Here is a 13,373-nt window from a genome sequence, read left to right on the forward strand (position 1 = left end):
TATGACTTTATTTATTATTTCTAAAGCCATTGATTTTTTAACAGGTTGTACAATATAATTAATGATTAATTGACAGCAAATGAATACATACATTCACATCTTTAAACCTTTTTCACTTATTTCCAAACAGCCTGTATATATATTAAATATTACTTCGCCTTAATTCTTTATGCAACAGAAATGAACAGGACTAATAATAAGAAAAAAAGTTCAGTTCACAACGATTAAATTTAAATTATTTAATCATAATAAATTAATACCTAAACAATACCCTCTTACTAAACCTTATTACAATTATTTCTTTTAATGACGTTATGTAATAATACTACTAGACAATTAAGAAGATATTTATAACCACGCTTCAAACTAAATAAAATATTATACCGTAGGCATTTATATCAAGTTTACGCCACTGAAATTAAGATAAAACGTAGTATTGGCAATACACATTGAGAACTTCTCACAATGTCCAACTTTTTTTCCCCGCAATAAAAGAGTTTGAGAAAGTCTAAATGAGATACAAATTTTTGCAAGAACGAGCAGCAAGGGTATTATAACGCTGCAAGTTTGAGTAACTTTTCTTTGCAGTGCTGCGTGTAACGAGATCAACTTCGTTTAAGACGAATGCTTTTGCTCCGGTTTTTAAAGATAAACCATACTTGAATTTTTAATACTTTTTCACAGAGCTTCGCGGTTTACGCAGCAAACGGGACACATTTTATTTCATATTATCTGCTTTTTGTTTATTTATTTACTTCTTCCACTATATACAATAACTAACCTAACGCCAAAGTCGTACTCTGGCAGTTAAGCTCTTGGGATTTGCAAAGATAAATTAACGAAGGTAGGTGTTAAATAAATTTCAAATAATGATCTGACGAAGGAAAAAAATCAATAAAATATTTACGATATTTAATATAAACTATCATCCACATCATTTTAGCCGTGAACGTCCACTACTCGAAACAGATTTATGTTTTCAAAAATTCCGATTGGAATCAGTCTGAATTCAGCTTCTTCCGATTACTTAAAAAAGGTCATCGTTAATCCACAATGTGGTTGGACATTCGACCCTGTGCTTGTCGTCCTATTTTAATGTCTATACTAAAAAGTAATCAAATAGTAAAATGGCGATATAAACCAATATAACAAAAGTTAAAAGTATTTATATTAATACATAATGTATTGTAGTATATAACATTCAATGACTTTAGCTTGTCAAGATGAAACCTCGCTTTGAATGCGTAACGATTCTTGGTCATCCTAATATTAAGGTGAAGTGCGATCAAATAAAAATATTTGTTTGCGAAAAAAGTCAGTACTCTGAACGTGTTATTTAATAACTCAGAAATAAACTTAACACCATGAATTAACAGGATTTTATAAGGTATAAATCACTTCATAATAATAATAATGAAATATCTAATCACATAACAGACTCGATGTTATTAAAAATATTTCATTAGGATAATATTTAATTTACAATTTAATTTAAAAAATGTCAACACATTGTTTTTAACACTGCCATGACATAGTTCAAAAGTGTTTAAAATGTATATGGATGTAGAAGAAATTCTAGGCGGCATGATATACGTAAAAAAAATTTTGACTCACAAAAACTAGATGTAGCAACTTAAGAAATTTACGATAAAATAATTTTTTACTTTATTACTTTGTTTACTTGACGTGAACTGTCTAGAAAAAGTCGCTTGAAGAGCGCTTAGAACGTTTATTATAGAATGCTACTTTTACCATATTTACAACTTGTCCTTCTGTTTTGAATATAAATGAATTAAGTATTTGTGACGTTTCAGAATACCGCCCATTATTTTATGTTTGGCAACACTGACATCTAACGCCAGAAGAAAAGTACGTTACAGTACAGTAGTTATCTCTGTCGCACTAAATACAACGACTGACAAAACGTCACATAGGTAGTGTGGGACTGAGATAGTGCTCTAAGAAGCCGAAATTAGCCAATTGTCTCTTTCCAAAGGTCGATGTGCTATATTTATAGCCGGGTGCTGTATGTTAATATTTGTGAGGGCTTGATTAGTTAGATTTTATGACTCACGCCTGTAATCAGTAATTATAAGATTCTACTGCTTCTTGCAATGTACGCGTATCTAAATCTGCATTATTATTGCCGGCAACTTTCTGACTGCATAATTTGCCTGAGTAAGTTTTTTAAACATCCTATATCTTAATATCTTATTTAAATAAATTAGATACTTTAATGTAGGCAATTGTTATAAAAATATCACACATTTATAAACACACAGCATCATTTCAAACGCAAGACGTGCATAGCTGGACATATTGTTCACCTAGAAATTTCTAATAGAATTGATACTAAACATGATAAATAGACATAATGTTTATCTTTTTTGTTAAATTATAATATTAATTAGAAATATTAATAAACGAGTTATTTAGCAATTTTATATCTATTTACCGAGAAATTTTATTTAATTTAGTCAATTAATAGAAATATTAAATTTAAATAGATAATAGTCGTTTTAAAATAACATACGAATGTATAATAGTATCTAATTTATTTAGTAAACTAACTAAACAAATTATCCACTATGTTTATGAAAGCTTTTTAAAACGCGTAATCCCTCGCTGTGCGTGTTTTTATCAATACCTCCATTAGCATCGCTCACAATGCTTCGCTCTCCGCAGTGTTAATTGTTACACATAGAGCTCATCACGTTAAAGTGTTTTAAACAAAAATAAAACTGTCGCTACGATGTAATGAATAGTGAAATTTATGTCAAAAAAACCTTACTGCTTAAATGAATAATCAACACCAATGTTTTATACACAATATTTCTTATCATTTTTTATTGTATTAATAATCCATACATGGGATCATTTACAGTGACCATTTGCATACATCATGGGAAGAATGCCAGAAGAGTCCAATTTGACAGAAACTAGAATCAGATTAAACACCACTGTATTGGCCTTATTAAGGTTACGAGGGTTCCAAACGCGCCCTATTCTGAAAATAGTCCACATCGAACTTAGGCGGATTTTTGGTTTTATTATAAATGTTTTTGTGGTGACTTTTGCAACAACCTTAATACAGTTAAAGAGAAATTCATTAACGAGCTTTGTTATTACTTAAAAATCCTACATATGATTTTAGGATTTGATTTTACGAATTTATGTTAAATGTCTTCTTTGAAATTTCTGAAATTTTTAACTTTTTACTGCATAATTTAGGGACACTATTTATTTACTATACACGGCAATTGGTTATTGTTGCCTTTAAAGGCGAAAATGAATAGTTAATTTCTTTCTACATAAACTAATCAGTCTAAAATAATTAACATTAATTTATTTTGTCTATTAAAATGCAAGCGGCCAATAACATCTGGCAGTACAAAATCTGCAGGGACAGATATTAAACAATAATTAATTTTAATACGTGGAAATTTAAATTTTTAAAATGCTTTCCATTCTACATTATGTTATATTCATTCTACGTTAGGTTTTGGTGTACCATGCATTTATTGACAGGAAATGATTCACCTGTATAAAGCTTTTAACCATATAACCAAACACTCTGTAGATTTAAACAATCGCATTTAATGTTCATATTCCATTTCAAACAGAGCTCAGATACACACAAAGACAACGCAATATACTTGGTGCATGCTTAGTTAATTACATCGGCGTACTCGTGCGTATATATCTTGTTTGGGATTGAACAAATAAAATTATTAAATTCAAATGTTTGGACCGAAGCAGTTCAGAAATCTTGCTTAATAAAATCAAAACGTTTGATGAATAACTTGCTACATTCATAAATGCGCTGTTTGCAGCAAAATTAAATTTATTTTTAAACTATTTTCCTCATATTGTTAAACATTTCAGGATTTAGTATGTCTAGAATAAGTCATTATTTCTCTATTATTTACGTATTACATAAGTGTATTATAGTTTTGTTTAAAATAAAAAAAAACCTGCAAACAAAATAAGCACAGGTGTTATATAAGATTCTTAAAAATTCAAGATTCAAAACATTATATTTAATAATTACACAATACGCAATCATTTAAAGGTATTCACAAAATTATTAAATGAATAATAATATTTTTATTTTAAAATTGATATCATGGGGAGAGAGGCTTTTCTTGGATCTAAGAAATTACATCATACCTTGGCAATTTATTGGATAGTTTAGCTGAAATTCTTTTTAAATCATGGCCACATATTTTTTTGTCATAAAGTGTAATCAACGCGGTTTGTTTTGTTATTATAAAAATATAAATAGTCATAGCTCCTTTCAAACCAAATAAAATACTGTATGTTTGCGCACAACCATCTAATACAAGGTGGTTCAGAAAGGCATGTGAAATTCTTTTTAGGTAACTCTTTCCACAACTGTATAATTTTAAAGCCTACAACAGCAGAACCTGGTTCCGACAAGCTGCGTGACATCCCATACCTCCAATGAGTCTTTGGCACTATTGTACAAGAAATTTTAATGGAAAATAGACATGGCGTCGAAGGAATATTACGTGGTTTCTCGGAGCTTAGATCTCAGGCCACTAGATTTTCTATTTCTGGAGGTATCTTCAGAGCTATACATCAACAAAAAGCTTACATCAATAAACCTACTACTATTGCACAGCTCAAAAACAACATTTGCAAAGCGATGTGTCAGCGAATTTTAGACAAGACCGTCAAAATGAATGTATTTAGATGGCACACACCTCAGTGGTTTTTAGAAAATATAATTTCCAGATGTTAACTATATTAAAAAAAAATTGACTTTTGTACGCTTTATACTTTTTTTTACCATGAATTTTTAAAATCTGCTCATCTTGGCGACGCATCTTGTATTATTGTAATATCAATTAATATGATAAAAATAGTAATTCTGCTAAAGTAATTAAATAGTAATACTATCTTAATATAAATTCAAAAATATAATATACAACTCTTTTTTTTCAAGATTTTTCAAATATACCTTTGAGAAATTTATTATTAATATGCCTTTTGGTAGAAATTGACATATTCACGTTCTTTTTACATCTGACAGAATTCTTTTTTGTTAGCAAAAAACAAGATTGCGAACCAAATATGGTAAACCTTTGCAAGATTGTTGTCGATCCCTTTAACACGCTCCCTCCATACCCTCGTTACAATCAAGGGGATGGCTTGATTTTTGTAAACTACACCTTAATGCAATACTCTCAGGGTTAAATATCTAGTGATATGTTTTACGATAACATGTGCGTAATTATTTCTTATTGGTATTCGGGTCTGAAACTTTTATGTGCATCACCGTAATAGCAAATGTAAAGTAATAAATAAATAGAATTTTTTTAACTAAACCGTTCCAATTGTTAAAACAATTATCGTTCTTTGCCGTCGTTAATGATTTTTGAATACTTTTTTATATTATTACGAAAACCGTACAGACTCAATTTACTAATTTCTATAATATTATATACTATATGAATAGACAGGCGTCCCTATGAAAAAACAATTTGAAACTTAGTGGACGTTATTTCTAATTTTTATATATTATAATTTTTATCAATTTAAAAGTTATTATTTCTTTTGTTGATGCTCGTCCCACACAGTAATATGTAACATACATTTGGTCATGTGAAAACCTTGATTTTCAAGATTGATGGCACAAATACTCGCCCTTCGACGCCTTTCAATGTATTTATCGACATTTAAAACGTAAGCTGCACTGTAAATTATTTTTTTTCCATAACAGTTTTCTACAAAGTATAAGGAAACTTATTAATAAAGATGCTAGAAATTGTTAAAGTCGTCATCAAGTTACAAGAGTAACGGATATATGTAATCATTTTCATATATACAGGATTATCGAAGGGTGAATGAATAGCCTATTTGCTGTGCTGCTTTGCAATGGTTTCAAAAATAACAAATAAGACAATGTAGAACCATAATTAGTAAGAAAAAGCGTTTTCACAAACACAAAATTTTGATTACTACAAATTAATTATTGTTTACTGTCCGTCCTTGCAGGCTTAGTATTGTCAGAAGTTATTGGCCTGTCTAATACTAATTAAAACAAATTATGTAACATATTTTAGAGTGATCACTTTATACAGAGGTATTGAGAGCACGTGTAAAAGCAATTAACGTATTTGCTGAAAAATGAACTACACATTAATCCCTTTACAGCTTCTACACTTATAACTAATCCACCCGCTGTATATGGATTACGTTATCAATAATAATTAAAAATTAAATATTCTCAGTGTCATAAACATTATTATGTAAAATACTCCACGTTCCAGGTAGTTAGCATTTGAAATGGTAAATCGGTACTAGTCCATATTTCGACTGTCGACAGTTTAATAAATCTGTTTCCTTTGGATCATTTCATCCGGATCTGGAAAGCCGGATGTTCATCCCTCAAAAGGTACGGCAGGCCGCTTTACAACTGCGCTCTAGATGGACCACTGAGAGGTATTTTGACATCTGAACTCGCCTAGGCTTTGTTTGACCATATGTATAATTGTGAAACAAATTAAATTTAAACATTGTTTGATGTAAAATGTCCGTCATGTTATTAATTAACATTACTAATACCTTTACGACGAATATCAGGCATAGTAGTAAAAAGTTTTCTTCCGAAAAACATCTCTCTTTTATAATGTACACTTATTAATTTTGTTTGCATGAATAAAATGTTCAAGCAACACGCGTTTTAATAAAATTAGTTAATGGAAAAAGATACGACTATAAGATCGTAAAGCTGTAGCATAGATTGCCAAACTATATTACAGGGCAGTAAATATTTGATGGAGGATTAGTACAAGAATACAAGGTGATAAATATGTAGTTAGGCCCAAAAGTCTGCGTTGAATAATTTATAAATCACATCGTTTGCGGGGTGATATGTAAGCTTCTAAGAATAATTTATACGTAATACAAAATAATGTAAAGATTTTTTTTCTGCAATCATGGCTGCGATTTTCCAAAAAAGTATACAGCAGCTTTTCTAAGAAAAGGTAATATTAATTTTAACTTCGGTATTTTTTCGTTAAATCTTGTTATACATTATTTCCTAGTTATGATAATCAACAATGCGAATTTTTTCCTGTATAATCAATTTACAATAATTTTGAAAATTGTGGCTGTTATGTATCATATTTTTTAAATGATTATTATTCACCCTAGGTTATCGCGATCTAGCCTTTAGTGTTCGAGCAGGCTGTTAATAATAAATTTGAAAACAGTCTTAGTTTGAAAATACTTGTAACGGAGAAATGAGCAAACTTATTAGTTTCAAAATAAAGTTTACATTTGGTTACTTTTAAAGTTTTTATTCGTTTTAATAATAGCCTAAGTATGAGGAACAGAGATACTACAGAAATATTTTTGAATGTAAACCGTGTCTCGTGTTTCCGAGTGTTATAAAAATGGCGCTATGGAGATTGCGTCGTATCCCTCACTACTGAGGAACGTGACCCTTTTTCGAAATTTTATCGCGGATTATGTTACGTACTCTGTACCGGTCATGGGCGCTATGTATTGTTTCGGCAACTGTCGAGCGTGGTTCGGTTCTGACCGGACCAGCGCAGGGGGCTGCAGACTAGTGGTCATTAGACTGAAGAATACGAAAATCCATTTCGTGCATATATTGAAAAGGCGTTATTGAAATTTGTAACATTCGATTCCAGCACCACATCGCAAACGCGTCGACACGTAATAGGTCCACTTTTCTTCAAGTCCAGGTCTCAGCTCCATAAGTATATGCAGGAGAAAGACCTTTTCTTAGTCTTGGTGGAGATGCTCCTGTCAATCAAAATTATCTATGGAGATATTCTATAATTTTCATACAAATACATATGACGTTTTCGAGTACGAAGAGGTATTTACGTATTTTTTTTATTTAGTTTATCTTGTGATCCGTTTTCGAAAACTCGATGCTGGTAAATGTTGATAATTGGTCAATGGCATGGTTTATGTATTAAAAAAATTTATTTACATCCTGAAGCTTTAATACATGCCATCACCAATCGAATTTTATGCTACGGATTTATTTACGAGATCGAATCAGGTATGACTAAATCCGTAAACGAGAGAAAGTCTCCGACGTAGCCCAGCGGTGGTTGAGTGGGCAGGCCAATCAGCGTACAGAACAAATAGCTACTGGGGTATGAAGGTTCTGAATTAGAGACCACAGACCGGAAAGCGAAACGCAGGACGTGCGCTGCCCGACGACCTTTAAAGTAATAGACGTCCAATGTCCAATAGTGGACATGCAACGGCTGAATCGATATGAAGTAAACATATTGCACAAAATTCTAACTATCTATTGGTAAAATAACGAGTGGAAAGTTTTACCATTTCAATAAAGTTAAATTGTTAACTTGAACAAAAAGTCGATTAAACACTTGGTGATAATTTATAATTTTGTGTAAATATTTTGTAAAATTTCATAAATAATCAATTTTAAACAACAATTAACAAAAATCAAAAATTTATAAAATATATAATCCATATATATAGAATGAGATGAATAATTCTATCCATCCTACTATCTGGTTGGAAAATATACATAAAAACTTTTGAAAGTCACCAATAAGTTTTTTTTACCTTACTTTATACTCTATGAAATCAATCTACAAGTAACAGATACACATAGATTATAATTATAATAAGCTATCCAGAGATTTAAAATTAAAAGTTCATCGGCCTACCGCATTTACACTATGACGTAGCAATTCATTTCCATATCTACAGGATGATTGGTTACAGATGTGACAAAGCTTTGAAGAGAATGGATAGCTTATCGTTCAACGAAAAGCTTTAAAGCTTTTCCACCTATTTTCAGTCACCCTGTGTGATCACTCAGAAATGTGTAATATTAATTTATTTTTTCTATGGGAATTCGACAGGCCAAAAACTTCTGATAGTATATAGTGTTCAGAAACAGTAAAAAAAAATAATTTTAATATGTAATAATTAGTATTTTTAAAAAGTTAAATTTAAAAAAAAATTTAAAACCAATATTTTTAGTCAGAGCGAAACATTAACTGATAGCAGATGAGCAACACATTCATCTCTTTAAAGTTTTTTCACCTGTAAGAAATCACCATGTATTTAAACTTGATTTTATCGCCACTACTTGGTATAAAAATTACTCTGAGGTCTGTTCAAATCACTATCCTATAATCCTTGGCGCGACAATAACGAAACTTAGGAGCTACACGCAAAAAAGCACCATTTCTTTATTAACAAATAAGATTCAATAGGAATTAAAAAAATATATCTAATGTTTACTGGCGGTTTTAAATTATCTTTTTCACACAAGACTTTTAAAAATGTTATTGAGTATATACATCAATTAATCTCTTAAACGCGTGATGCGCAGGTAAGTTCCGAACGTAATTATTATTAATTTTTCGGTGCATTCGCATCGCTAGCGAACATCCGCGCACTTTCGTTCCCCGCAATGAGAGATCACCGCCTCCAGATTCCACGCAAATTTTACGATTTAAGTGTAAAATGTTTATAGTGCTAATTTATTTCAAAATTTTTTTACATTAACGACTTTTATATGTCAAGAACTTGTGTAAGAGAAAATTTTGCATTTTATTTCAAAGTAGCATGCATCTATTTGACTCAACTTCAAAGTATTAATTTATTGTAACATAGGCTATTAGAATATAAAACCTTATGTCTTAACATGACAGGCGAAAACTTCGTTCTCTGTAGGAAGTACTTCTTACCCTGATATCGAGGAATATAAGTAGATCCGTAGACCTACGAGTGGTATTGTTTGTATTGTTTCTGAAGATTTTAATGCTGTCAGCCTTAGGGCTCTTACAGTTAATCGGTACTGAGTTCATAGAGCGGAAGGGTCCGTGAACTAGATGGACCCCCCGCCATAGGCCAGAGTATTGGTAAGTTAAAGTAGCAGCGAGGAGGCCACATGGTGCATAGAATTGATGGCCACTGGCCACACCTTACGATTATGAAGTGGAGGCCTCGGACTGGCAAGGGCAGCTGCGATGTCCACCTACAAAGTTATGGACAGAAGACTAGTAAAGGTCGTGGAAAAACGACGGATGCAAGCGCTTTCAAACCAGTTTTAATAATCTATGGGAAAGTTCTTATGTCCAGCAGTCATATGGCTGATAATATGATGATTACGAACTTACAAACGATTTGTCATCAGAGCGGCGATTCGCTCACTTTGTTCCTTTTTATTTATAAAATAATTTAATCAAATCAACATTGCTAATTGATTACAACACTTAGGAAGTGTATTTGTAGTGACAGTATATATTTACGAAATTACTGTGGTAATTTCGTGCAAATAGCTAGAGAACACATGACGAAATTCGACCGGTTGATTATAGATTTAACGCATGCTTACTGCAAATTAACGTTATACCAAATTATTAAGAAGGAACTTTATGTGGTCATGAAAACTTTATGTAGGCCTTTATATTATTTATGTATTCATCATCATCATCATTATCACGTCGTGCAATATTTGCCCACTGAATAGCATAAGTCTTCCGCAAAGATGACCTCGATGACCGGTGATGCGCTGCCTGCATCCTGCGACTTTGATTACGTCGTCGGTCAACCTCGTATTCGCCACTCAAGAACCTTTCAGCCCCACCGGCCGTTGGTTGTATTTCTGTAGTATCTTGACGACTACAACTTGGTCGCGTGACAGATTATGTTTTTTTTAGAAGAACTTTGTATTATCTTAATATAAACATTATAAAGGCTTTGCAATGATGATAATAAAAAGGCTTAAAATCGAACTAATTCGAGTGACAGCTCAGGCCGAAGTCTTCCGACGGGAGTTTTACGCTTAAAGGAGAGGCCCTTTCCAAGGTGCGGCTAAACATCTTCAAAACCTTATCATCATCATTTCAGCCGTAGAATATCCACTACTGGACGTAGACCTGTACCATAGATTTAAAAAAAAACCAGCTGGAAAAGGCTTGCATCCAGCATATTCCAACGACCTTATCAAGGTCATTTGTCCAATTTATAGGTGAACGTCCTTCGTCCTAAAAGCTGGAGGGCTCAGAATTTAGTGAAATAAATAATATAAAGGCGCGATCTGAGGTTCCCAAGGTAGCCCTCGAGCTATTATAAAGAGCTAAGCGCCTTTAGCGCTATGACACTTCAAACGTGATAATCTATAAAACCCAACGTATAATACAAAAAAGTGCCACTGTTATTTGTTTTGACATGTAGAAATACCTCGTTTGTAAAGATAATTTAAGTAATAAACTTCCCAATAATATTATTTACGTCTGTTCGAAAATTCATAAAATGGCTTGGTAAAAACATTTTTCCCTTCTCTCGATAAGATGTTAGAGTAAATATACCACAGTCCCAAAATGATACGCAGTATAGTTGGTGAGTCTCGAGCCTGCTGTAACAAATGGTAATAAAATATCAAACAATCGTTCGAGCGTGCCCTGAAATATCAAAATAAATTCAACTCTCTTTCGTCTCGTAACGTATACGGTCTTTCTATGGCATTTATCGCTGATTTTGTTATGGAGTCTAATTTTATGCATATTCGGAATCCAAGAAAGAAAAATCTTGAAAAATTATTTATAAAGACATATTTTACTGCTTGTGAAACTTCGCAAACTTTATGAATAGTAAAAAGTAAAATTTTTAAAGTAAAAACATATTACTTATGACTGTACGCAAGTTTGAAGAATATTTATTATTTACTGTATACACATTTTAGTCTAACATAGTTAATGATGATTCAAATTAGATTTGTATTCATCTTTAAATACCTGTCTATTTTCCTAAGACTAGTCTGAATTAATATTTTAAAAAATGTTTAAATGTATATTGATGGGGTGTCTTTGAAATATACAGAAAGTTGTTAAAATGCATGTTTCTATTCGTGTTTTTTTTATTTTTCCGTAGAAAAAGGCTTCGCTGTTAAGGGCCGTCATTCAAAATTAAGAAGAGACAGCGCGGCGCCAGGCAAAATGAAAGGCGAGTGGCTGCGACACTCGCCGCCTATTCCCGACTCCTCAAGATTTATGTTAAACCGAGGTGTCCCATAAAAAATGGGTCGCGTGCCGTAGGCGTTGATACGTGTCTATTTAAAATTCCGAACGGAGCGCGCATAGGGCCAGCCGTATGCACGCCGTAGCAGCTCGCACTGCACCGCGAACTAGGTCAGGTCTGGGACTCACGACATCGATGAGCTGGCTCAGTTTGAGCTTGATGCAGACACGGAGGACATCGGTGGTGTTTACGACGGGCCGCACGAGCTTGTTGTAGTTGGAGAGCAGGTCGTCGTAGAGACGCTTAGCGTCGGGGTTACCGGCGGCGACGGCGCGCACAAGGCAGCAGCCCGCCAGCCACCAGACGAGGGCACCCATCAGCTTACAGGCTCGGCCATCGTTACGTAAGGCGCGCGTGAGAGACGCGCGTCCAGGCGCGGCGCGACACTAACTGCCCCGCTGCGCGCTACCTCGCCCCGCGCCTCCGCCACTACCCCATCCCGCGCCCTTGCCCTCGCACCCCCTCAAAGATTCGCCCGACGCGAGACTCTTTTGCATTTCGTCCGTGTTCCCTCTAATTAACACTAAGCGTTTTACTTCGGTAGGTGCACGTCGCTATTATTATTTTTTCAGTTATTGGCTTAATCTTTGAATGTTAACAGCCTTTGACGATGCTTTCATTGTAATTAACACACCCGTTACATAATTATGAAAAATTGTAAGGAAAATATTTTCATATGATCTTGTGTAGTTCGTATAATACACTGTTTATTATGTTTTACATCAAAATTTCCCAAAGTCCGGGTGGACCCCCCGAGGTTTTCGGGACGACAGGGTATATGTTCGCAACGCTTCTAGAGTAAGATCTAATCTTCATATTTTTTGTTTGTAAAGAATATCGGAACCAGATAAGTTTTGAAATTCGTTTATCAGAAAAAGATCTCCAGTATATATAAAATATTTCGTAAACTGCTTTCAATTATAGTTAACGTAAACTACTTCTCATCTTTTTTATTTACTTTTTTAACTACGAAATAAACAAAAACTACGACACAGCATGTATTACATTGACAGTTTCTTTAATATATGTTTTTGTAAAAATGTAGAGTTGGAGTTAGTTCAAATAATGGAACTCGAGACGAGCATTTTTATGGCTTGCATGTCTTATCACCTGAATCGAAAGAACAACGTATTCTTTGATATCAGTTTGTGAAAACATAGGTATAAGTATACATAAAATAATGTTTTAAAAGAAGCTTGTGAACACATTAACTATTGAAAATTATACTTATAGAAAATTTGAATACATTTGCAACTTTCAATTGCTTAAAATAATTAAGAATAATGTTTTTACAGTAC

The 13,373-nt window shown here is 33.0% G+C and overlaps 1 protein-coding gene across 1 annotated transcript in view; it reads right to left on the reverse strand.

Annotated features, from left to right (window-relative positions):
• LOC137931866 (acetylcholine receptor subunit alpha-like) overlaps nt 1-12,394 on the reverse strand; it is a 77,151-nt gene extending 64,757 nt beyond the window's left edge. Inside the window, exon 1 of the mRNA XM_068775377.1 lies at nt 12,204-12,394. Within this exon, the coding sequence (XP_068631478.1) occupies nt 12,204-12,392 (189 nt within the window). The 5' untranslated portion in view covers nt 12,393-12,394. The remainder of the gene's footprint in view (nt 1-12,203) is intronic.
• Between the last annotated feature and the right edge of the window lie 979 nt (nt 12,395-13,373).

The sequence above is a fragment of the Battus philenor genome, unplaced genomic scaffold (genome assembly GCF_028537555.1).
Source record: "Battus philenor isolate CCGP_79_NKW_IND1 unplaced genomic scaffold, ilBatPhil1.0.hap1 SCAF_8, whole genome shotgun sequence".
Lineage (NCBI taxonomy): Eukaryota > Metazoa > Arthropoda > Insecta > Lepidoptera > Papilionidae > Battus > Battus philenor.